The following is a 27,980-nucleotide window of genomic DNA, read 5'->3' on the forward strand; positions in this document are numbered from 1 at the left end:
TCATCTGGTTGTAACCACAAAATAATGGGGCATCTCCAGGGACTAAAGACCTGCAACTGAAACACCAGCTGTCAAGATTTGTTTTTTTCTAAGCCAGATCTTACAACAGGAAGTAGTAACCCTGCCTGTTTAACCCAATCATTTCCTCAATAGCCTGCAATGTGACAATGTCCTGAAGCATCTCTTCAGTACATTATTACTACTACTCCATCATAGAATACCAACTACTTACACAGCGCGGCGCTGCCTGATTATTCCCTGACCCAGTGGAGCCTACAATTGACTCGGTCTACCACTGGCCCACTAATAGAAGATAAATAACCAAAGCATGTGTTATTGAGGGATAGGAAGCTACTGGAGGACCTGAGGTACAGTCATGTGGACACAGGGACAACACAGGAACAGTGCCTTGCTGGAATCTAACAAAACAGCCCAAGCCCAGTCAGACAGCAGTTACCCATCCAATCAGCCACACGCTCTATGGATGTCTCTGGGTACTTGTGTAGTTTCACAGTGCCAGCATGGCGCTGTGCTTCTGTGTCCAGCTGCGGGGCTGTAAACTCCATGCCAACATGGAGAGTTCGTACCACCACTATCCACGTTGGCATGGAGTTGATTTTAGATAGCGTAGCGAGCCACCGAGCCCATAGCGTGGGCGAGCGCAGCCAAAATGTAAGTATGACCCCACAATAGTAAGAGCACACATTCCAGTACCACCTGCCAGTGAGTGTCAGCAGTGAGTGTCAGCAGTGAGTGTCATTCATTTGTAAGACATACTTGTGAATTCGTTTGAGAAGTAAATTCTTGACAGTTTTCTACTTTATTATAGAGAGTCCAAAACTCAGCTCTTAAGGCACCTTGATGGTCCAAGATTAAGGGGGATATTCAATCTCCGGCGAGCACCTCCCTTCCTGGAGATGCCCGCTGGGCCCTATTCAATGCTGTCTTCCCCGACAGCATTGAGCAGGGTATTGTGGCAGAATGAGCCCGACATCACAAGCTGTCAGGCTCGTTCTGCCGAGAACAGCCGGGAAGTGACGAGCTGCCGGCTGCAGCTCCCCTCTTCCTGGCCGCAACTCGCGGCCACTCCCCCTTTTTTGCTCCACAGCAGGCGGGACATTGAATCCCGCCTGCATGTTATCGGTCCACCTGACAGAGAACGGGACTGGGTCACCGCCGTGACCCTAACATTGAATACCCCCCTTAGAGTTAACTACCCTTGTGCACAAGTGGCTCAATTACTTCGTCATTCAATTTGATTAAAACATCTGTGCTCAGACATGGCTATTCTTAAATCCTGGATTGTAAAGACCGCCATCCACTACTGCAATATGGCCACTTTTTATGCGATTCCAACACATTGCTGTAACGGATCACATGACAAATGACGGATCACATGACCATTTCCTACGATTGCAATGTGAGCAGTGTTCCCGTGCGCCTCTCAGTCACAGATCCTATGGGATTCCATGAATGTTCATCGCAGCTCAAAGCCCTTACTGGAACTGCATAGAAAACATTGTATGCCAAATAACCCCATACAATGTATCACATGCGATACCTCGCCCTAGTGAATGGGGACTTAACAGTGTATTGAGTACAGAGCTTGGGAACCACTGATTTAGGTAACAGAAAATCTACATAATTGCCTCATCTGGAATTCTTTGTGCAATTCTGGGGCCACATTACAGAAAGGATGTTATAGAGCTGGATAATGTCTGGAGGAAGATGACCAAACTGATCAGAGGGATGGAGTGGTTCACCTATGAGGACAGATTAACCTAACTAGGAATGTTTACACTAGAAAATAGGTGTTTAAGAGGAGACATGCTTACCATGTACAAATATATCAGGGGCAATATAATGACCGATCAGGTACCCTCTTTGCTTCGAGGTCAGAGACTAGGAGATGTGGGCGCTTAGACTGGAGGAAAGAAGATTCCATAACATTAAGAGGAAAGGCTTCTTTACGGTTAGAGCAGTAAGGGCTATTTCACACGCTCCGGCTCCTGCCGGGCGGCACACCGTAGTTAGTAATAGACACATGGCCCGGCTGAGACGGGATCCCACCACTGGAAGGGACGGCTGCCAGGCTGTGGCCATCCCCACCATTGTAAACTGCTGTGCGCGGCACGGCTTCCTGGCTGTGCGGGGTTTCGCCGCCCGGCAGGAACCGAAGCGTGTGAAATAGCCCTAAGGGCATAGAACTCCTTTCCAGAGGAGGTAGTGTGGGAAGACACAATTAATACATTTAAAATAAGGTCGGATAACATCATCCAGGGGTACAACCCATAACCAGTATTTAGCCCAAGGCTACAGTTATAGAGTAGATTATATTACAGGGGTATCACAGCAAGACCATACACTTTAGCGAGACCTGCAAAAAAAGGTTGAACTTGATGGACAGAAGTATTTTTTAACCTCAAATACTGTTATAGTATGTGTGCTTAAAAGACTTTAAAAAAAAAAAAAAAAAAACAAGAGAGTGGTCAAAAGAAAAAATAAATGTCCTGTGATTCTAACCCACATGTATACTACCATACAAAGAGTTTCTCAGCCCTAGCTTTTTAAAGAACGGGCAAAAGATTTACAATGGATCATCTACGGTTTTCCCTAGACTAGAGGATTACCAAACTCCATGGGCAAGGGTTTTACGAAGAACCATGCTTCGAAACAGGTAGGTGGAATTTGGTGGGATCCCAGGATTTGGCGTGAAAATCACCAGGATTAGACGGCGCCTGAGAAGCCTGGCAGACTCTGAAAACCTGCTCAGGGGATGGCGTGGGAGGTTTTTTTTTTTTCTAAAATTCTGGATGAAAATCCCGGCATTGAGTATTTTTCAATCCCGAATCCCAGGATTGACGTCCCTAAACACAGGTGACCTCATTAGGGCCTCATTGGATTTTACCATCTGTGCTAGACATGGCCATCGACAGTCCTGTTGCCCTGTGTGTAGGCCCCTTTAAACCCGTCCACCACAGGAAAAAAAAAGGGAGGTTCATATAAATGGACTGATTAATGATAATTAATGTTTTGCAGTTGAAAAGTTATCAGTAGAAGATAACAGATGTCCACTTTAAAAATACATTTAATTGAAATACCAGTTTTATTAACTGAAGGAATGGTCAGCCAATCAGGTTTCGATTTCTGCAACGCTCCCAAAATTACATAGGATGACATTTCAATAAAAAAAAAAACACATCTAAAAACTTACATAAACTAGGTAAGCTTTTTAGGTGTTTTTTTTTTTTTTTAATCTTTTGAAATGTCAATGCAATCGGGGGCCACATTAGCGCCCAGATTCACATTGCTATATAGTATATAAGATTATACCGTGTGAATGTATTAACAAGCACCTGCAGAGAAAATGCATCCCGGTAATGTGCTCAGTGTGCTGGGGAACTCCTGCAAATGTGCAGCCCCATTGCCAGGAAGGGTTCCTTGAGAACCTCTTCTGGTTCAGTTTCCAGTGTGTGAAGTATTCCGGAGATTGCCCCTTGCAGCAAGCGGTATCCGGACTATTTGTCTACAGCAAAAAGATAGACAACCATTAGGTCGACAAGCAAAAAGGTGGACACTACCATTAGGTCGACAGTCAAAAGGTCGACATGGGGTTTTTCCCTGTTTTTTGAGCCGACAGGCGGTATTTCATGCCCTACCATCCACTAGGACGAGGTGTGAGAATAAAATAGTGTGCCCTAAGCATAGCGAGCGAAGAGAGGGGCTGCGGTTCACTTCAAACTGTGTCCATGTCGTCTGTGTCGACATTTGGGTAAAAAAAACAGTGAAAAACCCCATGGCAACCTTTTGGCTGTCGACCTAATGGTAGTGTTGACCTTTTTGCATGTTGAACTAATGGTGGTCTATCTTTTTGCTGTAGATCCCTTGTCCCGCAGCAAGCCCATTGTAGCCTATGGGGTATAGGCTACAATGGGCTTGCTGCAGGGGCAATCTCTGGAATACCTCACATTTCGGAAGTTGGTAAATCTCCACAATAGAACCGCATGGGTGTTGCCGCTGCACACGGGAATGGAGAGATCTCAGTAATACATTAGGGCAGGGGTTCCCAATCTTTTTTTAATCACGGCACCCTAGAGTATAAGAATTTTTTTTGCGGCACCCCTAGGCCAAAATTATTTTAATTAGATTGGATCTATATGCGATTCTTAGGGTCAGTTATAGGGAAAAGGGCAGGAATTGCTTCTGTTTGTACACATTTTATGATTGGCAGCCACCAGCACTGGTTTTGCTTATAAATAATTAACCATTAATAATTTGAGTTGGTCCTGGACTACCAACCCAGGGCACCCCTGCATGTGTCCCGAGGCACCCCAGGGAGCCACGGCGCACAGTTTGGGAACCCCTGCATTAGGGTGATATTACATTTTTCTTTTCAGGGATCAAACCTTCAATGATAAATGATCTCCATAATAACATGGCCTCACAGTGTACAGTAAGATATTAATATTGTTACTAAGCAAGTAGGAAAGAACATAAATGTTATATTAACAGAACACAGAGGATTTCGGCCCTCATTCTGGTTTACTCGCAAAGCCGCGGTATTCTGCTGCTTTGCAAACAAACTAACGCCGCCCGCACGAACGCCGAATGTCCCCGTAGGCCTACAAATGGATGTTTTGCATAAACATCAATTCGCGGAGTTGCGTGTGTGCCCGAAATAACTCGATGGTCTCCGACCATCGAATGATTTCTCAAGCGCTCGTTAATCTAAGTCACTCCCTAGTAACTGAGATTAGCGGCGCCCTGCTCGGAGAACAGGGCAGGCAGCTGACAACTGCATTCAGCAGCATGTAGATGGCCAGCAACAGCATCTGAACCTGTTCCACAGCCCCTCTTAGGGAAGGTTTATGGAGCTCTACACTGGGATACAGGAGAATGTACCGTTATTAGACGCCTGGGGTCATACATTTTATCCATCAATTGCTAATGCAAACTTTATGGTACCACCACTGCACACATAACCCTGATCAACATGTATCTGATCAGGTTTATCTGCAGAACTGACACAAACGCTGATCCCGTCAGGATCACATCTTACCCCAGGTCCCACATCAGATATTATATAGAACAGCCATTTAAGATTAACCTGTTCAATGCAATGGTTGACGCAACACATGTAAATCATAGAGTCTGGAGTCAAAAATACTCTGGTGACTCAACACACAACCTTTTTTTTCTGCCACAGATGCCTGCACCATGCTGTAGGCCTCACTACCAGGGGAATAGATTATGTACCACGTCTGAGAAACAGCATCGTCACCTCTTCCAGCAGACTAAATAGGCGTCTTTCTCTTGTTATCAGAACACCGTAGACATTTCAGGCAGCAGGGTACATGTTTATGCAGGGCATAGCCGTCTCTCCTGGCAGCTAAATGACTAATAGCAGTGCCACACACAGACCCCCACATCACTTGTGCCACCATGCACCAACACTGACATGCACAGAAGCACATTACAGGCGTGCCATGCTAGACTGCCACCATGCACCCATACTTACATGCACAGAAGCACATTACAGGCTTGCCATGCTAGACTGCCACCATGAACCCATACTGACATGCACAGAAGCACATTACAGGCTTACCATGCTAGACTGCCACCATGCACCCATACTGACATGCACAGAAGCACATTACAGGCTTACCATGCTAGACTGCCACCATGCACCCATACTGACATGCACAGGAGCACATTACAGGCTTACCATGCTAGACTGCCACCATGCACCCATACTGACATGCACAGAAGCACATTACAGGCTTGCCATGCTAGACTGCCACCATGCACCCATACTGACATGCACAGAAGCACATTACAGGCTTGCCATGCTAGACTGCCACCATGCACCCATACTGACATGCACAGGAGCACATTACAGGCCTGCCATGCTAGGCTGCCATCATACACCTATAATTACATGCACAGGAGCACATTACAGGGGTGCCACGCTAGACTGCCAACATGCACCCATACTGACATGCACAGAAGCACACTACAGGCTTGCCATGCTAGACTGCCACCATGCACAGAAGCACACTACAGGCTTGCCACCATGTACCTACACTGACATGCACAGAAGCACATTACAGGGGTGCCATGCTAGACTGCCACCATGCACCCATACTGACATGCACAGAAGCACACTACAGGCTTGCCACCATGTACCTACACTGACATGCACATTACAGGCTTGCCATGCTAGACTGCCACCATGCACAGAAGCACACTACAGGGGTGCCGTGCTAGACTGTCACCATGCACCCATACTGACATGCACAGAAGCACACTACAGGCTTGCCACCATGTACCTACACTGACATGCACAGAAGCACACTACAGGCTTGCCACCATGTACCTACACTGACATGCACAGAAGCACATTACCGGCTTGCCACGCTAGACTGCCACCATATACCTACACTGACATGCACTGGAGCACATCCCAGGTGTGCCAGGCTGGAGTAGGGGCACCAGGCTCTGGGATGCATGTCCCCCTTTGGTCCTGACACTGCAGACCTCTATACCACACGCTGTAGCTGTATGCCCACAGCTGACACTTCATGGAGAGGCCACATGCCCAACGCCGGTTCCCCTGGCAAAGGGCACCTCCCCATGCCATCCTACCACGGTGAAACCCCTCACCCACTGCGTACAGCGTCGGATCCACCTGCCAGCGCACCACAAGTCTGAGCCCAGGTTACCCATCCTCCCCCTTATCCAGCCCCAACCGGCGACATGTGATCATCTTACCCGGGATCCCGCCCGAGACACGACCGAGCGGGGTGGAGACGTAGGCGGGGACCCCCTCCCCAGTGCTGATCACCGATGGATCACTCCTGGGTGTCGATCCCCCGTGAGGGGATGATTGGGGGGGGAGGGAGGGGGTCTCTCCCTGCTGCCACTCTACGAGGCCAAGTTTCCCAGCGCTCCTGCTTCTGCTGCTGCTGATCCAGCGGCGGCCCCTCCAGCCCCTTACGGCGAGCGTGAGATCTTCCCCCGCTTCATTTGCATATCTGTCTCCCCGCCGCTCATTGGCTGCCCGGCTGCTGAGCCCCCGGTCGGTGATCTGAGAAAAGTGCGCAGCTCGGTTTAGTCAGTCAGTCAGTGAGTGCGTGGAGGAGGGAGGAGGAGGAAGGACGTGTGTGCGGGGGGCTCGCGTTCCCCCAGCGGGGGCTACCCCTGGCCCTCACTAATGTCACACGGCCGGGTGGCCTTCCCTGGCTCCCCCCCAGCCACCCTGCGCTCATGCCACCCCTCACCCACTGCTCGCTGTGTAACAAGTAGCGGCAGGCAGCACCTGTACTGTGCTGCTGGAACACTGACACCGACTAGGAGCTAGGCCAGATGTCAGCCACTGTCTCATCGGTGGGCTTTACTAATTCGGGCTCCTCGTAGCACACTGGACCCTAGGCGATAGCCGGCGTTTCCTAATGGATGCTGCTAGCATTGGGCCGTACCATCCAGCAACAGGCGCCTGTGGTCGTGCCCCACATGCTGGGACTTGTAGTTCACCTGTATAAAGCAATGTTATGTATGAATTATTTAACACTATCAGGCCAGCGTCCAGAGCCGGCCCTAGCCTAAATGACGCCCTAGGCCAGATTTTGGCTGGCGCCCCCTAGCACCGCCACTAGTTCCGCCTCTGACCCTGCTCCCCTTTCCCAGCACCATCAACCCTCATCATAGCAGTCATCATGTTGGTGCTCCTACCCACAATATTTTAAATAGAAACAGTGCACATATTCGGTGCGCAGCCCAAACGGATGTGTTCTTGCTGGAAAGGGGCATGGACACACAATAGTACCCCCAATTCAAATTATGCCACACAGTAGTGCAACTTTATTCACATTATATCAGGCGATGGTGTCCCTTATTCACGTTACATCACACAGTAGTACCACTTTACCTTATGTACATTACTCCTCACATTATTCTCATTATACCCTTAGAAAACAATCCTGAGAAAATATTGTATTTTAAGCACCTCCATGGCCACACTGCAACCCAGCACAAAGCAGTGTGTGCTGGGCAGAGGAGAAGAGCTGCTGCTGTCACTTACGGGGAGGGGGCCTGAGGCCCCCACTGGGCCCTTCCATCAGACTTTGGCCTGGGAAATTTGTACCCCCTACCCCTTTCTCTCGGCACCCCTGATAATACCACACAGTAATGCCCCTTACACATAACACACATTATTAATGTCCTTATAAACCATAATGCCTCTTACACATTATGCCAACCTTTATTAATGCCCTTCATACACATGATGGCACACATAATGCCCCTTACACATATGTTGCACATTATTAATGCCCTTATACACATGACACACATTATGCCCATTACACATATGTTGCACATTATTAATGCACTTATACACATGACACACATAATGCCTGTTACACATATGTCGCACATTATTAATGCATTTATACATGACACACATAATACCCCTTACACATATGCCGAACACTATTGCACAACCAACCCACCCGCAGACAGCACTCGCACGGCCGCTAACACTGTGACCTCTGCTTGGATACAGATGTTTCCTCATACATCTTGCCTCAATAGGCCATGCAACTCCTGGCCAGTTCTGCTAACGTTGGATGCCTTTTTTTATGAAAAGTCATCTTATTTGCATTGTTACACTATTTCATATGTAGATACAGCCTCACTCACACACAGAATATAGGCATGCTGCATATAATTTTAATCAGCAGAAGCTGCTGATGCCCCTAGGCATTCCAAATGCCCTAGGCAATTGCCTAGTTTGCCTATGCCTAAGGCCTGCTCTGCCAGCGTCTAATGCAGCCACGGTGCTCTTGGTACGGCCGGGGGACCTTATGTAAAAAGTGTCCCCCGGCTGTGGCATGACACCATGGGCTGTTGGAGCCCGGTGCTGGTTTCAAAATAGGGGGGACCCCCAGATTTTTTGTCACCCAGATTTTTGGAACCCCGGACTCTTGGACCGGTCCTTGTTTCAAAAATACGAGGGACAAAAAATCTGGGGGTCCCCCGTATTTTTTAAACCAGGACCGGTCCAAGAGTCCGGGGCTAGTTTCAGAAATACGGGGGACCCCTACTCTTTTTGTCCCCCGTATTTTTGGAACCAGGTCTGGCTTAATGAGCCCAGGGCTGGTTATGCTCAGGAGGGGGGGACCTCACGCCATTTTTAAAAAAAATGTTTTACTTTTACACATTTTTTTTAAGACAGGATCATGCACAGATCTCAATGATCTGTGCATGGTTCTGGAAAATTTGCCTGTCAGCTCCTGGTCTGCATGTGTGGCGATTTTTAGTAACATTTTCCTGTTTGCGCATCTCATTAAATATGCGATTTGTATACTTTATAATGGGAAAACATCTGGATGCGAGTTCCGGCGTTACTAAAAATCTCACCTTCAGAATGTGCGAATTCGCGGCAAAATGCAGGTTTTTTTGCATTTTATTAAATATGCGATGTTGGAAAAACGCGCCATTTTGGCCATTTTTGCCGGAAAAAAACCAAAAAAAAAGTTTGAGCATCTCATTAAATGTCACCTATAGCTGCAAGCAGGGTGCTCTGACTTCACTCTTGCAGGACTCTGATTCTAAGAAGGCATTTGAATTATTGCTTTTCGCAAGAGAGATTTTGTTTGACTGTGTTCTAGACAAAGGGGGGTATTCAATGCTGTGGGCAAGCGGCAACAGCGAGCAGAGCCTCCTGCTCGCTGTCACCACTCACCCTGTCAGTATTCAACGCAGCCCTCCTCATACGCCAATTCAATCTCGCTCCATTTTTTGAGCGAGGGGGAATTGGCGTATGCGGCTAAATACAGCGAGTTTTCTGCATTAGCCGCAGGTCTCGCTGTTTTGGGGAATTCTCGCCGTCCTGTGACAGCGAGGATTTCCCCAGAACATTGAATAGAGCGAGCGGCCGGTGCGGGGGTTAAACAGCGAGGATCGCTGGTTTCTGCAATCCTCACTGTTTAACCCCCTCACCGGCCACATTGAATACCTGCCAAAATGGTAGCCACTGTAGCAACTTACAAAACAGCCTTCAGCTTCTAGGACCAAAGCATCATCCTTTAGGTCCTTTCGGCCTCAGCGAAAACCCAAGGGACAGTTTTTATTCAATCAGTCCAGTTCCCATAGGGGTAAACCAAGAACTAAGAATCTTGGGGTGTCAGACATCAAAACCGGACAATAACCCTTCTGCCTGACAGAAAGGGCCTCCCTCTGGGAGACAGTGGAGTAGGAGGCAGACTTCTTCACTTTACAGAGGGCTAGTGCCAGACACATGGGTGCAGGAAGTGGTCTCTCACGGATTCGTTCTCACCTTTCAGAGATGTTCTCTACAGCACTTTTTTTGTACGACCCCTCCAGAAGATCCACTCAAGGCATTGGCTCTGCAACAGTCCATTCATGCCCTTCTACAGTCAGGAAGGGATGCAGTTTAAATCCCGGCGGTCGGGATCCCGGCGTTCAGAATCCCGACGCCGGAATCCCGACCGCCGAAATTCCGACAGTTTCTCCCTCCGTGGGTGTCCACGACACCCCTGGAGGGAGAATAAATTAGCGTGCCGAGCGTAGCGGGGCACCGGGCCCGCTGCGTGGCGAGCGCAGCGAGCCCGCAAGGGGGGGCGATCCACGTCCCCCCCCCCCTTGTCGGGATTTCGGCGGTCGGGATTCCGGCATCGGGATTTTGAACGCCGGGATCCCGACCGCCGGGATTTCATACTGAATCCGTCAGGAATTATAATGTCAGTTCCGTTTCTTCAACAACAGACAGGGTTTTACTCCTTGCTGTTCATGGTACGCAAACTAAATGGTGTTTTTTTGGGGGGCGGTCCATACTCAACCTCAAGGCTCTCAACAGGTTTGTCCTAGTGTCCAGGTTTCACATGGAAACCCTCCATTCTATTTTCCTGGCATTGGAACCTGGGGACTTTATGGCTTCCCTGGACATTCAGGATGCACACCTTCATGTACCTATCACACATTCTTCTCCAGCACTATCTATTTCGGGCTCTGCCTTTCGGACTCCCAATGGCCCCCTGGGTCTTTGCCATGTTGATGGCAGTGATGGCTGCACATCTCAGGAGTCATGTAATCCAGATTTGGCACTACCTAAATGACCTACTGATCCTGGCCTGGTCTCCGTGGGGTCTGCAACAACATCTGCATCTGATCATTGCCTGTCTGCAGGTGCACGGTTGGATTTTCAACTAGACGAAATCCTCCCCGGCTCAAAGCTTCTCAGACTTTTTGTATCTGCTCACATACAAGATAAAGGTACTCCACACGCGCAGCTAGGCAGTTTTCTTCAACGCTGGCGAATGTCCATACACTCAGCCATACAGATCCTGGGGTCCATGCTCTCCACATTCCACATGGTGGAATATGCGCAATTTCACTACAGACCTCTGCAGCACCTAATTTTCACAATGGAAGGAGCCCAGACAATGGTGTTATCTTGAGAGGTTTGGCTGTCTTGTGGTGACTTTAGATGTCCCTTTTGGACAGGGAGCACTATAGATTTATGTGGAGCAATCTAAGGGCAGTATTCAATCTGGGATTCCGACTGTCAGAACATTCCTGACAGTCGGAATCCCGGACCGTTTTCTTTCAGCGCGACAGAAATTCTACAGCCGAAAATCAATGTTCCGGCTGTCAAGTGTCGGAAAGTGGGCGTGTGATTGTCGAAAAACAGCCATGAATATGACATGCGGCCATGTTTTAAAGTCGGATTGTGCCTTTCAAAGGAAAAAATGGCAGCGGCGGCCGCTATTTCCCCTGTCAGAAATAGCAGCCGGCATTGACTCTATCCTAAAATCTGATGCTCTTTTTGTTTTGGATGGGTTTCACAGAAGAGGTTGGCCTGCTAACAAGCAGACCATGGCTAGATGGCTTTGTATGTCCATTGCTCAGGCATATATGGAATCGGATCTACCTGTTCCTGTGGTGCTCAAGGCTCAGTCCGTTCCATCTGTGGGACCTTCATGGGCAGCTAGTCATGAAGAATCTGTCGAACAGTTGTGCAGAGCAGCCACTTGGTCGTCCATCCAGAGGCGGAACTACCATTGGTGCAGCAGGTGCATTGCACCGGGGCCCATAAGGACTAAGGGGCCCACTGCTGCCAACCACTGATGTGTGGCATATTGTGAACTTAGGTTGGACTGGAGGTGGGAGGCCTAAATTATATTTTTGCACCTGGGCCAACCACTCACAAGTTCCGCCACTTGGTTGTCCACCCATACTTTCCTCCATTTCTATTAAGTCAATACCTTTGCCTCCCATAATGCTGCATTTGGGTGATGGGTTCTCTGTTCTGCTCAGGAGCATCCCCTCCCTTAGGGGAATACTGCTTTAGGACATCACCAAATTAATCTGTGGATCTTATAGATCCTGATCCAGAGTTATTGTAGACTTACCTTTTGTTAACTCTGTTGTTTGAGGTCCATGGGTAGTCCAATTTTATCTAATTTGAGGCGGGTGTAATTTTCACTGAGGTGTTTTCTATAAATGTTCACTACCGTTCAAAGATTTGGGGTCACCTAGATAATTTTGTGTTTTATGTGAAATCTGACTTTTATTTATCAAGTTGCAAAATCATTAGAACGTACAATATAGTCAAGACATTGGTAAAGTTAGAAATAATGATTTTGTCCTCCAATCTTTGCTTTCACCAAAGACTGCTTCTTTTGCAGCAATTCCAGCATTGCGGACCTTTGGCAATCTAGCTGGTAATTTCTTAAGGTAATCTGAAGAAATGTCTCCCCACGCTTCCTGAAGATCCTCCCACAAGTTGGATTGGCTTGATGGGCGACTTTCTTAGCACAACTTGTGAAAAGTAACTGGATCAGGGATTCACTGCAAGCCAATCAGCAGTGAATTATATTCAGTCTGTGTGTACGGTCTGTGCACAGCCCAGGGCTCACTGGGCTGTGCCTGGTGGGCACCAAGGCAGTGGGTCCCACCAGGGGTTTCCCTGTGTACCTGTGGGCCAGTCCAGCCATGACTATTTGACCATGACTTGGATATACTTTTTAATGCCTGAAACCACAGTATGCACAAAGAAACCTTTATGTGCCAAGCTCAGCATCAGCATCACATAATAGCAAGTGTTTTGATTTATATGCACAAGGGAATGGTCACTATGGTGTTATGAGAATCTCATAGACAAAGAAACCTTTACATGCATTACACTGCTTATTCTGATGTGAGCTGGGTATGCTTGTGCATTCTTGTGTATTTCCTCCCCATGTCACCTATCACAATACAAAATAGGATTACACATCCTCCAACACCATTACTGAAATCACTTAAAAAGGAACATATTGTATACATTTTATTTTTTTATTAGCACTTGGACTGAGTCAATCTTGTCTCTATGCATACAAATCTGTCTCTATCTCAACAAAAACTCCTGCACCAGTGACGGGCGGATGCTGACTAGCAGGAAGGATGCAGAGTGGGCCCAGTCAGGGCAAGGTTTGTAACATTGGGGGACAGATGTACCAAGCTTCAAAAAGTTATAAAATGGAGAGTGATAAACAGCCAGCCAATCAGCTCCAGCCTGCCATGTCACAGGATGTGTTTGAAAAATGACAGGTAGGAGCTGATTGGCTGGCTGTTTATCACTTTGTGAAGCTTGATACATCTGACCAAGGGTGTAACTACCACAGGTGCAGCTGCTATGAGGCCCAGAGCTGAAGGGGGCCCATCTTTACTGTCTAAGTAATATACATACATTTATCACCATCAGATGCTAAATAGGAGGCCCTTACAAACCTTTTCTATGGGGCCTACGAATATCACGTTACGCCCCTGCATCTGACCCTGGGTGTCTGCCCACCCTCCTTTTATTCCAGCCATGATTCAGGCTTATTTGTACACATTTGTACATATGCATACCTCCCAACATTTGAGGTCATCGGTGCAGGACAGGACGTGCACCATAGGCGCATGGCAATTTTTTTTACTCATGACACTACAGTGAGGCCACGCCCCCATTTTCCGCCGCTGTGTGGCCAGCCCCCAGCCCCTCTGCCTGAAAGAATAGATGTTGTGTGCATGCTGACAGGGGGTACTCCCAACGCCCCTCCCCCGGGGAGGGGCGTTGGGAGGGACACAGGAACGTCCCAAAATACTGGGACGTTCCCGCGATAAGCGGGACAGTTGGGAGGTATACATATGTCACACATGTTGATCAGTGCAATGTAGCAAAGTAGTTTTGATGTTTTCCTTTGTGTGAATAACATGCGCAATTTGAATGTAAATGATGCTCGTGCTGCCAAGATCTGGGAGGCTGAGAGGGGCTAAGGGGGGCTGTTTGGTGCGATTGAAGCCACAGTGTAAGGACACATCTACTGTATATGATAACATTTATTTTGTTTTGCGTGGCAGCTTTTGTTTGTCTCCTCAGATGAACTCAAACCATCCATTGCATGTTGATGGTTGTACAGAAACATTACTGTCACACAATGCAGTCCTCACAGGCCTACGTGTGAATGTGTCTGTGGTCAGTAACAAAGAATCACAGGTCTCTCTGGAACTAAACAGCAAAATACACGACAAGGGCAATGAGCGTTGCGGGTTGTCTGCCAATGTCGCTCTTTTGCAAGCTGACAGGAGCTGGGAAGGCCTGTCAGTGTCAGGATGCATTAGCTCACTGAATCTCTCCTCCCAATGTGATTTTCGCCCAGGGCCTCAGCCAGGTTCTGCTAGAGAAGAGAATTCCTTTCCCACGCAAGCATCATGAGACAGCTAACTGCAAATCAGGGGCAGTGTTGTCTTAGTGCAGGGCAATGGCCAGACTGCAGTCACTTCAGGCTACGTAATAACAGCAACTACATCACACACTGCATTTATCTAGGTACTATTCTCAGAACCGTTCATTCCCAGGTGCTATAACATCATTTTTGGAGAATATTAATACCTTATAGCCCACCATGTAAAGCTACACATGAACAAATGATATACAAAATGTACTAAGAGCAAAAAATGAGAATGCCACCTTCAGTTTACCAGTTATTGAATACGGAGTACAATTCTGGCCCCGCACTATAAAAAGGACATCATAGAACTGGAAAAAAACCAAAGAAGAGCAACAAAGCTTATTAAGTTAATGGAGATTTTAAGGTACGAGGAGAGATTAAGCAAGCTGGGACTATTTACACTAGAGAAGAGATGTTTAAGGGGGGACATGCTCAACGTGTACAAATATATCAGGGGCCAATATAAGGAACTGTCAAACACCCTTTTTACAGCAAGGAAGAAGTCTAGGACTCGTGGGCACAAGTTTAGACTAGCCCAGGCATTCCCAACCACGGTCCTCAGGGCACACCAACAGTGCAGGTTTTAGTGATATCCAGGCTTCAGCACAGGTGACTTAATTAGTACCTGAGTGATTCTGATTAAGCCATTTGTGCTGAAGCCTGGATATCATGGCCGGTGCTAGGGTGTCCGGCGCCCTCCTGCAAACCATAAATTTTATGCGATGCGATGCTCGCAGGAGCGCACATCGCATCGCACGTTTTCCATTGCAGTGTGTATGGCCACCTTTAGGCACATAACCCAGCCCATTATTTAAAAAAGTGTCTTAATTAATATTAAAAATATCCATAATTATTAAAGAAATTGTTATAAACATGTATAATAAAAGACTCACTGTTCTTTTGCTGTTTATTTCTTGTGCAGTCCCTCCTCTTCTATCTGCGTAGGCAGGACGCTGAGGACGCCAATACACCCTTCTCGTGACTGAGGGGGAGAGGAGGAGATGGAAGAAGAAGGGAGGAGATAGAGGGGGCGGAGTGTTGAGGACTGGCAATGGCACTGGCACAGCACACTGAAGAGGGAAGGAAGGGCGGCATTGCGGGCTGTTCGTCATTTGATTCACAGCTGACAGGCGCAAGGAGCAATGGGTAGGGGGCGGATCCAGATGTGACATGTCATCCAGGTATTCACAGACAGCGCTTCATGCCTCAGCGCAAGTGTCCGTGAGGAAGAGGGGGCAGGTCGCAGGAGGAGGACAGTGTGTGCGCGGTGCAGGGAGCTGCTCAGCCTCTCCATACTGCCACCCACTGTCAGACAGGCGCTGCGGGCGGCGTGCAGGAGGCAGTGACAGTGGGGGCTGTGGCAGCTTTAGCAGAGCAGGGAGGGAGACAGCACCTTTTCAGCATGGCGCCTCCCTGCTTTGCAGGAGCTGCTGAGTGGGTAGCACCAGCCCTGCTGGATATCACTAAAACCTGCACTGTTGGTGTGCCTTGAGGACCGTGGTTGGGAAAGCCTGGACTAGAAGAAAGAAGTTTTCGTTCCCTTAGATTGAAAAATGTCTTTACGGTCAGGTCAGTCCAACTATGGAACTCTCTTCCTGGTGAGGTGGTGTCTGCAGACACATTAAATACGTTTAAAATAAGGTTGGACAAACATTTATCGGTTAAAAACATCCAAGGATACAAATAAGAATCATAACCTGTCTTAAAAATATCAGAATGTTATATAACAAGGGATAAGCTATTAAAACATAGGTTGAACTCGATGGGCGCAAGTCTTTATTCAACCGTATCTACTGTGTAGCTATGTAACTATGTAGCACACCACACCATGCTTCCTGGCAGGGCCGGTGCAAGGCACCGGAGCACCCCAGGCGAGTCGGGGTGGGGGGCGCCCTGGTGGTGGGGGCGGGGGGTACCTGTTGCGCCGTCTGGGTAGCGGGCAGAGGGGTCCATGCTGGCGTATGACAGGAGCCTGTAGTGGTGTCCTTGCTGCGCAGGTACCTGCGGTGCTTTGTATAAAGCTGGCGGGGGGGGGGGTCCCTGCAGTGAATAAGAAATAACTAGCACTATCCGCCGGGCTATGCGGCGGCACGGGAAGCACCGCCGGGTTTGAAAACACTGCCCGCACACTACAGGGACCCCCCGCCAGCTTTATACACAGCACCGCAGGTACCCGCACTGCTGCTGCTGGAGCCCAGGACCAACCTTGCCCCTTGTTCGCCGCCACTGCGGGGACCGCGATCAACCTTGTGTTCACCGCCGGGACCACAGATCTACTTGTCTCTTGTCTGCGGTCCCGGCTCCCCTCCTGTCAGGCTTGTTAATGAAAATGGCCCTCACAAAATGGCCGCTCCCCTAGCAGCAGACCGTTTTTGAGGATGCTAGAGGTGCCAAAAACTTATTGTATATCCCCCATGCCATGTATTCTAATCATAAAATGTTAATTATCTTTTATATATGTATATTTATGAAAAACTAAAACACAGCTGTAAAAAAAACGTTAACTTCAGATTTAGTGAAAGTGGAATGTTGTATTTTAAGGTAAAGAGTTTACCTCAATCCAACACAATTTTCACTGTTACAGTAGCTTCTGTCCAACAGCTTAATACTCCTTTTACACTGATTCAAAGGGTTGCATCTGGGATTTTGTACGCAGCTTTTGAGCCCTTGTACACTGATAAGGGGTAATGTCACCCACCTAAGTCAGCATTGGGAGAAGGGATCATCTCTAAGCACCGCCGGTTGTATGGCTGCAAACAGGTCCTGGATTGCATTGACCCGGTTACGAATTTACACTTCACCCCGAAACGGGTTGAACCTGTGGTCAACCCTGCTCACTACTTTTGGAATGCCGGCTCACTTGACCTGGGTCATTTCAACTGGGTCCTTTTATGCTGCACAAAATCCTGAGGTGCTGCGTTCATGCGCAATAACCCATGCAGTGGTGTAACTACAGAGGGTGCAGGGGATGCAGCTGCTATGAGGCCCGGGGGCTGGGGGGGCCCGGAGCCCCAGCAGGCTATCCCCTGCACCCTCTTGAACTTTCTTTTATATTAAATAGTGCCGCAGACGCCGGTGCTGCGAACCTGCCTTGTGCCCCATGTGTTTTCTTTTTGAAGCCGACTACTAGTGCCTCTGAGTGAAGGAGCCTGCAGCAGCAGTGTGAGTCGGAGACAGGAGGAGAGCCAGTGGCCGATTGGTCTGCTGGAATGCTTTCACTTTCAGGCTGGCCAGTCCCACCCCCAAACCTCTGCTGCGGTTCTTGCTGATGCTGCATTGTGTTATTTAAAGGGGTCACAGATCTTTGATTATGCCACGCCCCCTCGATTTTGCCAAGTCCCTATCTTTGGCTCTGCCTTCATCCTGCTCCTACACAGACTTCCTCCTGTGGTCTTGCACTAGAGGTAAATAATGTGGTAGTGTGTGTGTGTGTGTGTGTGTGTGTGTGTGTGTGTGTGTGTGTTTCAATGTGAGTGTCAGCGTGTATATGTTATTATGTATGCAAGTGTCATTGTGTGTGTCAGCATGTGTGTGTTATTGTGTATGTCATTTTGTATGTGTATGTTAATGTCAATGTGTCATTGTGTGTGAGTGTCAGCATGTGTGTTGTGTTTGTGTCGCGGGTGCATGAGTGTCAGCGTGTGTGACTGTCAGTGTGTGTTATTATGTGTGTCAGCGGGTGCAGGAGTGTCAGCGTGTGTGATTGTCAGGCAGGCTACGCTGTGTATCACCGGTTTCAGTAAGAGGCACAAAGCCGACAACCTCATAGAGAAACTGAGGGAAATCATCTCGCAGTGGTTTACCCCACTTAGACTCTCCTGGGGATTTGTGGTGTCGGACAACGCCAGTAACATTGTGCGGCCATTACACATGGGCAATTTGCAGCACGTGCAATGTTTTGCCCACATAATAAATTTGGTGGTGCAGCATTTCATCAGAAGAGACAGGAGTGTGACAGGAATGTGCGGACACTTTCGGCATTCTGACACTGCCTGCCTAAGGCTGGAGCGGCAGCAAAAACTCCTCAACCTGCCCTGCCATCAGCTGAAACAAGAGGTGGTGAAGCGCTGGAACTCCACCCTCTATATGCTGCAGAGGATGGAGGAGCAGCAGCAAAAGGCCGTTCAAGCCTACATGGCCACCTACGACATAGGGAGGGGAGCGGGGTCTGCACCTGACTCAAGCGCAGTGGAGGCTGATTTCCATGTTGTGCAAGGTTCTCCAGCCATTTGAACTAGCCACACGTGAAGTCAGTTCCGACACTGCCAGCTTGAGTCAGGTGATTCCCATGATCAGGCTGTGACAAAAGCAGCTGGAGAAAGTGAGGGAGGAGCTAAAGCGGAGCGATTCCGCAAAGCATGTCGCTATTGTAGATGAAGCCCTCCATAAGCTTTGCCAGGATACGAGGGTGGTTGGTCTGTTAAAGTCAGAGGAATACATTCTGGCCACCGTGCTCGATCCTCGGTTTAAAGCGAATGTTGTGTCTCTGTTTCCGGCGGACACAAGTCTACAAAGGTGCAAAGACCTGCTAGTCAGGAGATTGTCATCTGAAGGGGACCATGACACAGCCACAGCTCCTCCTTCATTTTCTCCCACACTTGTGCCTGCGAGGAAACAGCTGCGATTTCCAACACAACCTGCTGGCGGGGATGCAGGACGGGCAATTGGGAGTTTAGACATTTGGTCCGGACTAAAGGACCTGTCAACAATTGCTGACATGTCTACATCCAAGTAGACATGTCAGACAGTCCTTACCTGTACTGGCAGGAAAAAAAGGCAGTTTGGAAGCCCCTGTACAAACTGGCTCTATTTTACCTGAGTTGGCCCCCCTCCAGTGTGTATTCCGAAAGAGTTTTTAGTGCAGCGGGGAACCTGGTCAGTGAGCGGCGAAGGAGGTTGCTTCCGCAAAATGTGGAGAAGATGATGTTTGTAAAAAATAATTATCAATTATTCAATGAAGACCAGGAATTGCCTCCAGAGATTATAACGGGACCTGTGATTGTGGAGTCCAGCGGGGACTAATTGATAATCTGTGGGGATGAGGAAATACACACTGAAGGGGGCAAGGAATCAGAGGAGGAAGATGACGAGTGACGATTACATCTTGTCTCTATAGAGCCAGTTTTTACAGGGAGATATGATTTTTTTTTTTTTTGTGTGGAGGCCCAAACAAACCAATCATTTCAGCCACAGTTTTGTTGTAGGCCCTGTCGCTGAAATGTTTGGTTTGTGCATGTCCTATTTCCACAACAGGTGGGTGGGACGGCCCAAGGACAATTCCATCTTGCATCACTATTCATTAATCCCACTGCTGAGAGTCATTGATATGTGAGATAAGTGGACTTGTCTTTAATCACATACAACTGTTTGCGCTCAAGTGGTAATAATCACAGAGCTGAACAATCCCACTGCTGAGAGTCATTGATTGCTGCACAAATAGCCCACTGCTCCTCGGCTGGTCGTTGCCTGGTCAGTAGGTTCCATTCCATTCTACTGCTGTACATATAATACCTCTCTGCTGGTGCATCTACTGCCTTAGATAGGGTGTTACAGGTGTCTCCGGGAAGCCATTCTGCAGTGTTGTTAATGTAGGCACTGTACCTTAAACACAGATAACACGTACATGACTGTCACAGACACTGTAATGCAGATGAAGATATTACAGTACGTATATTATTCAGGTAATCCGCCGCTGCCGCTCTCACGCTGCATCACACAACCAGATGCCGTCGGAAGACGACCTAAAAAGTGACAGGAGCATGCAGAAGATGCTTGTGGTGGCCCACAAAATTGCTGGACACTTTTGCCATTCTGCCACTGCCTGCAGAGGGCTGCCGAATCGCCCACTGCTCCTTGGCTGGTGGTAAACACGATCAAGCCAGATAGTGGTCTTATTGGATATTAAACTGATAAAAACAGATACACAGCACAGCACACTCGCAGACCAACTCAGTGCTGCACCAATCGCCCACTGCTCCATGGCTGGTCGTCGACTGTGGTCAGAAGGTTCCACCCTTTTGCAGCTATTGCATTGCTGCACCAATCGCCCACTGCTCCTCGGCTGGTCGCCACCTGTGGTCAGAAGGTTCCACTCCTTTGCAGCTATTGCATTGCTGCACCAATCACCCACTGCTCCTCGGCTGGTGGTAAACATGATCAAGCCAGATAGGCATTTTTGGGGCCTAGTTTTTCAAACCGCCATCCTGTCTGCCACTGCAGTGCCACTCTTACAAGAGCCACGTGTTTGTGCCACCCACTTGTGTAACTTAGCATAGTTATCCAGCTACCTTGGTGCAACCTTTTGCCCTAAAAACAATATTGTGAGGTGTGAGGTGTTTAGAATAGACTGGAAATTAGTGGAAATGAATGTTATTGAGGTTAATATAGCGTAGGAGTAAAAAATAAAAAAAATAAAATTATGCGATTTTATGCGATTAAAAAAAATCAGAACCCAAAACGTTTAGGGGGTGTTTTGGCAAAACCCATTCGAACCCAAAACCTGAAGTTACCCAGAACCCAAAACGCGAAAAGTGGCCATGCACATCCCTATATAGGTGTCTCTGAACTGCGAGTGCTGGAGAAATAATTTGATGTTCACCGACCCTCTAATGATTTCTCCCAGCCCGCCAGGGCCGGCGCCACCACTAGGCAAACCTAGGCATTTGCCTAGGGCGCCGGCCACTGGAGGGCGGAAAATGCCGCCCGGGTACCTGTCCTAGCTACGGCGCTGTCTATTTAAAGCTGGCGGCAGAGGCAGCGGGGGTCCCTGCAGTCTATTAAAAATCACGAGCGCTATCCGCCGGGCTATGCGGAAGCGCTTCTAGTGTGAAAACTCTGGCAGCCAATCAGCGTGCTGCCAGTGTTTTCACACTAGAAGCGCTTCCGCATAGCCCGGCGGATAGCGCTCGTGATTTTTAATAGACTGCAGGGACCCCCGCTGCCTCCGCCGCCAGGTTTAAATAGACAGCGCCGAACGCCAGGTACCCCCCCCCCCCGGCACCGGGGCGCCCCCAGCCCGACTCGCCTGGGGCGCTCCGGTGCCTTGCACCGGCCCTGCAGCCCGCAAATGGATGATTATGTAAATCAGCCATTTGCAGGCATGTGGGGTGGTTGCACGTGCGAGGGGGGTTGGCCGGCACTGCGGGCGGTGGGCGGTGTCGCAAATTCGCAGCCTTGTGAGTCATTCAGAATAAGGACCATGATCTCAGACACCGATGCAGCCTGTAGCTAATGCAGTTTATGCCTCAGTAAACCTGATAGTGAATTATAAGAAAATAAGTCATGTGGCTGTTACTTACAGTCTGATTTACTCACTGTCACTGCTGAGTTCAAAAGTCACTGGCAGCAGATATATATGGGCAATCTAGAGAGTAATCATTGCCTTGAGCCCTGTGGTTATGCTTGTTTCATCGTCCAAAACGGAGAAACATCTGATGATTGGAAAGAAATAATGTATGTCTTTCTAGTCTTCTAGCTGATTATACGCTTGCGACCTTCGCGCTCTTACTGCTTCGTGTCTCTGGTGTCATTACATGTTACTGACAAATGTGGGTTTTCTGTGGATTTTAAGCACATTAGAAAGTAGCTAATTGAAATTATTTATGTATATACCATAGGAGGTATGTGTATGCATGGCATATGCCCAGGAGGTAGGCATTACTGCTATAGATTTGACTCCTCCTATCACCCTTCACTGTTGCACCCTACTAAAATGTCACGTCTGAGGGGTGACTTTGGAATGAGGCTGGAGTGAAACGGATGCTGGGTTCTTGAATTAATTTGGACTGCACAAACAGCAGTAACAATAACTGTAGGCAGCAAAGGAGGCCCGAAGGCCTGAGTGTAGAAGAAGTCACTGGACGACTGGAATCAGGAGAACTCAGATAAGTATAATAACTTTAAATGATATTTGGCCCTGGCCGATGTAAACCATCGATGGCGGAGGATATATACGGAAGTACCACTGCATGGAAGTATGTAGCTCTAGCTGGTACCACTAACACAGACATGAAAGAGGTCCACCGATGATGACTGTAACCGATCATATCTGCCAATGGTGGTAATCTCGATGTTGACTCTTTGAGTGGTGACTGGCAATTGGGATGGTACTGGTGTGTGAGCAGGAAGCAATGGAAGTAGTAAGCAGTGAAGGCAGGAGGAGTGATGAATGATCGATGGTAACACAGGAAACAATGAAGTTATTATGAACTTGGCTGACCCAGGCAATTTCTCAGTCTGGACACTGGAGGGAGTCAGGCTGCTGTGAGGTGATAAGCCGCAGATGCTGTGGAGAGCAGGAGATACTTAGAGGTAACAGGAGACACTGCTACCCTAAGGACATCATTGCACTGACTGTTTGCCTGGGCCAGCTTCAGCATATTTATAAGAAGAGAGAGCAGGGGATTGGCTGTCAGAATGACCAGTTCAGGATTGGCTGAGGAAATCATGTGAATGAAACCAACATTTTGCTGGAGATTGAGGGAAGCTTGGCGTCCACATCAAGGCCTGAGGCCTGTATCGGGGTGGAAGCCCAGTGCTGGACGCTGTGGAGGACCAGTAGAGATGCAGTAGTAGATGCAGTTTAGTGGCGCCTGCTGGGATGACATCACAGAAGTCGCTAGACTCCTACACTCGGCGCTGGCTGGACACCGGAGCGCCGCAGCGTGTGCAAGCCTAGAGAAACACCTAGAGTGTAAATAAGTGTTTCTCTGGCCCTGGGGTCGTGACACTAAAAGCAGCAAACAAATATACTAATTAGAGATGTCTGTGTGCCGACCCCTGTGTTTTGTTTTTGGGTCTAGATTATTTTCATGTTTTGGTTTTAGTACTGGTTTTGCAAAACTACCCACCATGTTTTGGCCTTGGTTTTGGATCTGTAATAAAACAATATGCAAAAAAATCATGTACAATATTCTCACAATATTAATGACCAAGCACTGTCTGACTAAGCAAAGCAAGAGAGCAGCGGCACAAACACAAGGCAGTTATTTGTTTTACAATGTTACGCCTATTAGTAATTTATTAGCAAATAGCCAATCGAACCAACTTGTAAATACAGGCTGAGTATCCCTTATCCAAAATGCTCGGGACCAGAGAATTTTGGATAACGGATTATTCCGTGTTTTGGAATATTTTTATATTTGAATGAGGTATCTTGAGGTATGTAGCATTTATGCTGTATAAACACATCAAACACATGAAATACACACAAATATATTTTATTTGTGCATGAAACAAGGTTGATACGGAACAAAGGGGGTTATTTTGGTTCACTCTTTCTGACAAATTCCTTCTTAGATGGACAAAACCATGTGCACTGCAGGTGGGGCAGATGTAAAATGTGCAGATAGAATTAGATTTGGGTGAGTTATTTTGTTTCTGTGCAGGGTCAATACTGGCTGCTTTATTTTTACACTGCAATATAGATCTCACTTTGAAGTAAAACCCCACCCAAATCTAATTCTCTCTGCACAAGTAACATCTGCCCCACCTGCACTGCACATGGTTTTGTCCATCTAAGAAGGAATTTGTCAGAAAGAGTGAACCCCCAAAAAGTTTGTGCACAATCTTATACACTGAATTTGAATGGCAAGCAATAATTTTCTTGCACATATTTAGTGCCAGTTACATACCATTTCCCCAGTCGTGCCGGTTGAAGATGTACCCAGTGGGCGAAATTTACGGCTAAAAATCGTATTTGTACTGCAAATTTTTTTATTTATTTTTTGGTGTAGTCGTATTTTCAGAATTAATTATCCTGAAAATACGTTAATTCATGTTCGTATTCATGGCACATTTGTATTTGTATTTACAAATTCAAAAGCCCCCCCCCCCCCCCCTTTGTAAATCCTGCTTTTGCCCCTGCAGTATGCTATAAAATTTAGGACAGCATGCTAGTTACGCCCCTGCCTGTCGCAATTGTTAATGGTACTCTGATTGTGGAGTGTACAGAACCACTGTCACAGTTATACCCCTTTCACACAGAAAAATCCCAAAAACCCAGGTATTTCCCGGATACAAAAACCCGGGTACAACTAGACAGCAAGGGGCTGACCCCCTTTCACACAGGAGCAAAAACCCGGGTATTTCCCGTGTCGACCCCTTTCACACAGAAGCCGGATTTTTCCTGCAAAACTCTGTGTGTCATAAGAAAAGGACAGTTTTAAAGGCACACAGAGATGAGATCATGAAAAGTGGGTGGTGACTGCTCACTGCATTGCATTAAACATGGCTGACAAGTTGCAGAACACCCTCTCTATTAACCTAAATACTATGACACAGTAGAAGTACAAGGACACATTGGTTGTATGTTTGAAAGAACTTGTTTTATTTTTCACAAAACATGTTTTATGCAGTTCACTTTAAATATAAAATGTTTTCAAATATAAATCTTTAGTGGTCATAAATACCCTTTCAACACTGAAACAACATTGAACTATTGCAACACGAGGTAGAATATGTATTTAGCATAGGTCTACTATCAGTGGTGGGTGAATAGGTTGTGCTGCCATCCAAGCTGATATTGTATAGGGGAGACACAAACCTAGTCTGACTGTCCAGCAGCCACACCTTTTCATCCGGCACTGTATATATAGATAAACACTTGTATTTGCAATTTTTGGTACCTGTAGGGCACAGGTCTTCAACCTGTGGCCCTTCAGATGTTGTGGAACTACATGTCCCCGCATGCCCTGAGTTTTTTTGCCATCCTACTATAGGAAAAAATGTGGCAATGTATGGTGGGACATGTAGTTTCACAACATCTGGAGGGCCACAGGTTGAAGACCTGTGCTGTAGGGCAATTCGAAACACTCTGGCTCCTGCCGGGCAGTGAAAACCCGCACGGCCAGGAATCTGTGCCACACACAGCAGTTTACAATGATGGGATCCGGCTGAAACCAGGCGGCCTGGGTGAATGGTCACATCTGTGCCCATTATTAACTACGGTGTGTGGCACGGCTTCCTGGCCGTGCGGGGTTTCGCCATCCGACAGGAGTCGGAGTGTGTGAAATAGCCCTTAGTACACCCCAAAAAAATATAAATATATAAATATAAGCCCCAAACAGGGAATTTTTTTATTGCCTTAAAGATAAAGAAGAAGGCATACTGTGTACACATTATAGATTATGTTCAGTCACATATCTAGAGTATACTCTATTTGTACACATTTAAATTAAAAAAAAGTTTGAGAACTTTGATTCAGCTCCAAACTGAAGAACCAAATGAGCTTTTTTGAGGCTCATAAACTAAAGAACCATAATACTCTACTGTGTACATCAAAATGGAACACAGCATTTAACGGGCCTTGTAAGTGCCACTTTTTAAGCAAGAAAAATTGAACGAGCCCAGAAAAAAGATAAAAAGAACAACCATATAGCAACATTACTACAAATGCCTGTAGGCAGTGCTGATTACAGTGCTAACAGGAGTGTTATGATTACTGGCATTCACTGAATCATCAGCATAATTTTTCACATTGCCATATTGCCTACTATATCCTGTGCCATTGACAGTATCATGCACTGTCTCCTGTGGACTGGTATTGGCATGTGGCCTACTTGGCTGTGTGGCATGTGAAAAATTATTGCCCATGTTTTCAGTATAACTACGCCCTTGGCCCTGCACAGTAGTTTGGCTTGAATTTGAAGGCATAAATGTATGGCCTCTGTGTGGAGGATTACAATAATCACCCTCAGCGTACGGACTACACAGCTTGTAAGGCTGCGGATTCTGTAATGTAGACACCATATTGGTAAGGAAGGTCATCTGTGCATCTCGATTTTCACGCGCTATGCGTTCGTGCAGACCCACCAACTGTATGAGAAAGGAATCTTGCAACTGTCTCTCGTTGTCAAAGAAGCGCTGCAGTCGGGCATCCTCTTGAGTTTGAAATTCAAGATCGGACTCTCGGAGATGATCTACCAGGATTCTTGACATTGAGCGCGTAGCAAGCTCCATCTTTGACGGTTTTTTCTTCCTTGCAGGTACATCAAATACTAAAAATAAAGGAAAAATCATACAATCCAATAGCGGCATGCCAGTGTATATATAGAGATATATATATAGAGAGAGAGAGAGAGAGAGAGAGAGAGAGAGCGAGAGAGACTACTACTACTGGTTCCCACAATACCCCTCTCCAGGGCACACCACACGTGTGCTGTAGTAGTGGGTGCGGGGTTGTTACCTGTGTTACAGTGGGACTACAGGTCCCAGCAAGCCTGCAACACATGCTGATACTTGGGAGAACCACAGGTACCAGCATGTGGGGCATTAAAGGCCTGCTGATACCTATAGCCCCCTGTACATCTATTAAAATAGATACACAAACAATACTTGAAAAACTTACTGTTACGACGCAACGTTGGGGTCTCAGTCTGTGCAGGAGTGGGTGTCCCAGATGGAGTAATGGTGCTGGCTCCACTGTCCTCAACCTCAGCCTCTAATGGATCAATTGTGTCCTCCATGGCAGCAATAGGATCAGGGATGCTGTTGTCTATGCTGTCTTCCAACTCCATTATAGGTGGGCAAGATGGGCTGCATTCTGGAGTTATGCTCCGTGATGAAGCTGCACTGGATGATGATATGGCAACAGGGTTCACCAGGGCAGAATTGCCAAAGACCTCGTTACATTGGTCGAAGTAAACCCATTCCATCCTCCCAGCACCACTTTTCCTCCTGTTGTTGTCACAAACTTTGTTGTAGTACCTGCGCAGAGCTTTTAGTTTGTTGACCACCTGCTGCTGGGTACGCACAATGCCCCTTGAAGTGAGGACCTTGGCAATATTGGTGTAGACTACAGCGTCCTTCACTGTGCCAGTAATCTGTTTTCGGATTTCTTCCTCCCCTCTGACACTGAGCAGCTCACGGATCTCCTCATCTTTCCAGTGTGCCATGGCCATTTACTGCTGCGCTGCACGCCTCTGCCACGTGCGCTCAGCCAATCAGGGAACCTGTAAAGATCAGCCAATCACGCAGCGCCATGCTGCACAGCCAATCAGCATGATTTTTCAATAGTCGGGAGAAAAACACGGGTCGGACCCTTTCACACAGCCGCAAACACGTGTCTGACACGGGAAAAACCCAGGTAAATACCTGGGTCGAAGTCCCGGAACTTTAGACCCGTGTTGACCCTTTCAGACAGAAGAAAAACCCGTGTCGACACGGCAAGAGCAGGGAAATTACCGGGTCTTTTTTTCTGTC

General features: G+C 47.6%; 2 protein-coding genes across 5 annotated transcripts in view; both read right to left on the reverse strand.

The window, feature by feature from the left end:
• CHD9 (chromodomain helicase DNA binding protein 9) overlaps positions 1 to 7,065 on the reverse strand; it is a 178,055-nt gene extending 170,990 nt beyond the window's left edge. For 2 of the 4 annotated variants that reach the window (XM_083165334.1, XM_083165335.1), the window contains exon 1: positions 6,772 to 7,064. The gene's annotated coding sequence lies outside the window, so the exon portion shown is untranslated. Of the gene's footprint in view, positions 1 to 6,771 lie in introns of all 4 variants that reach the window. The other 2 variants (XM_083165333.1, XM_083165336.1) reach the window with 2 other exon arrangements.
• LOC146045965 (uncharacterized) lies at positions 4,734 to 27,980 on the reverse strand. The gene is made up of 3 exons (XM_083165115.1): positions 27,127 to 27,980; positions 26,596 to 26,776; positions 4,734 to 4,881 (listed from the first exon to the last, which is right to left on the reverse strand). Exons 1-3 carry the CDS (start codon positions 27,677 to 27,679, stop codon positions 4,734 to 4,736), a joined length of 882 nt encoding a protein of 293 aa, XP_083021241.1. The 5' UTR covers positions 27,680 to 27,980.

This window comes from Crinia signifera, chromosome 11 (genome assembly GCF_055691185.1).
Source record: "Crinia signifera chromosome 11, ASM5569118v1, whole genome shotgun sequence".
In the NCBI taxonomy this organism is placed as follows: domain Eukaryota; kingdom Metazoa; phylum Chordata; class Amphibia; order Anura; family Myobatrachidae; genus Crinia; species Crinia signifera.

Bases quoted from the DNA above. Each gene is read 5' to 3' on its own strand.
- LOC146045965 (XM_083165115.1), bottom strand. From the start codon at position 27,679: ATGGCCATGGCACACTGGAAAGATGAGGAGATCCGTGAGCTGCTCAGT. The intron at 26,777-27,126 runs GTAAGTTTTTCA...CTTTATTTTTAG, and splicing joins CCCAACGTTGCGTCGTAACA to TATTTGATGTACCTGCAAGG. The intron at 4,882-26,595 runs GTTGGTGGGTCT...CCTGTATCCCAG, and splicing joins CAAGATTCCTTTCTCATACA to TGTAGAGCTCCATAAACCTT.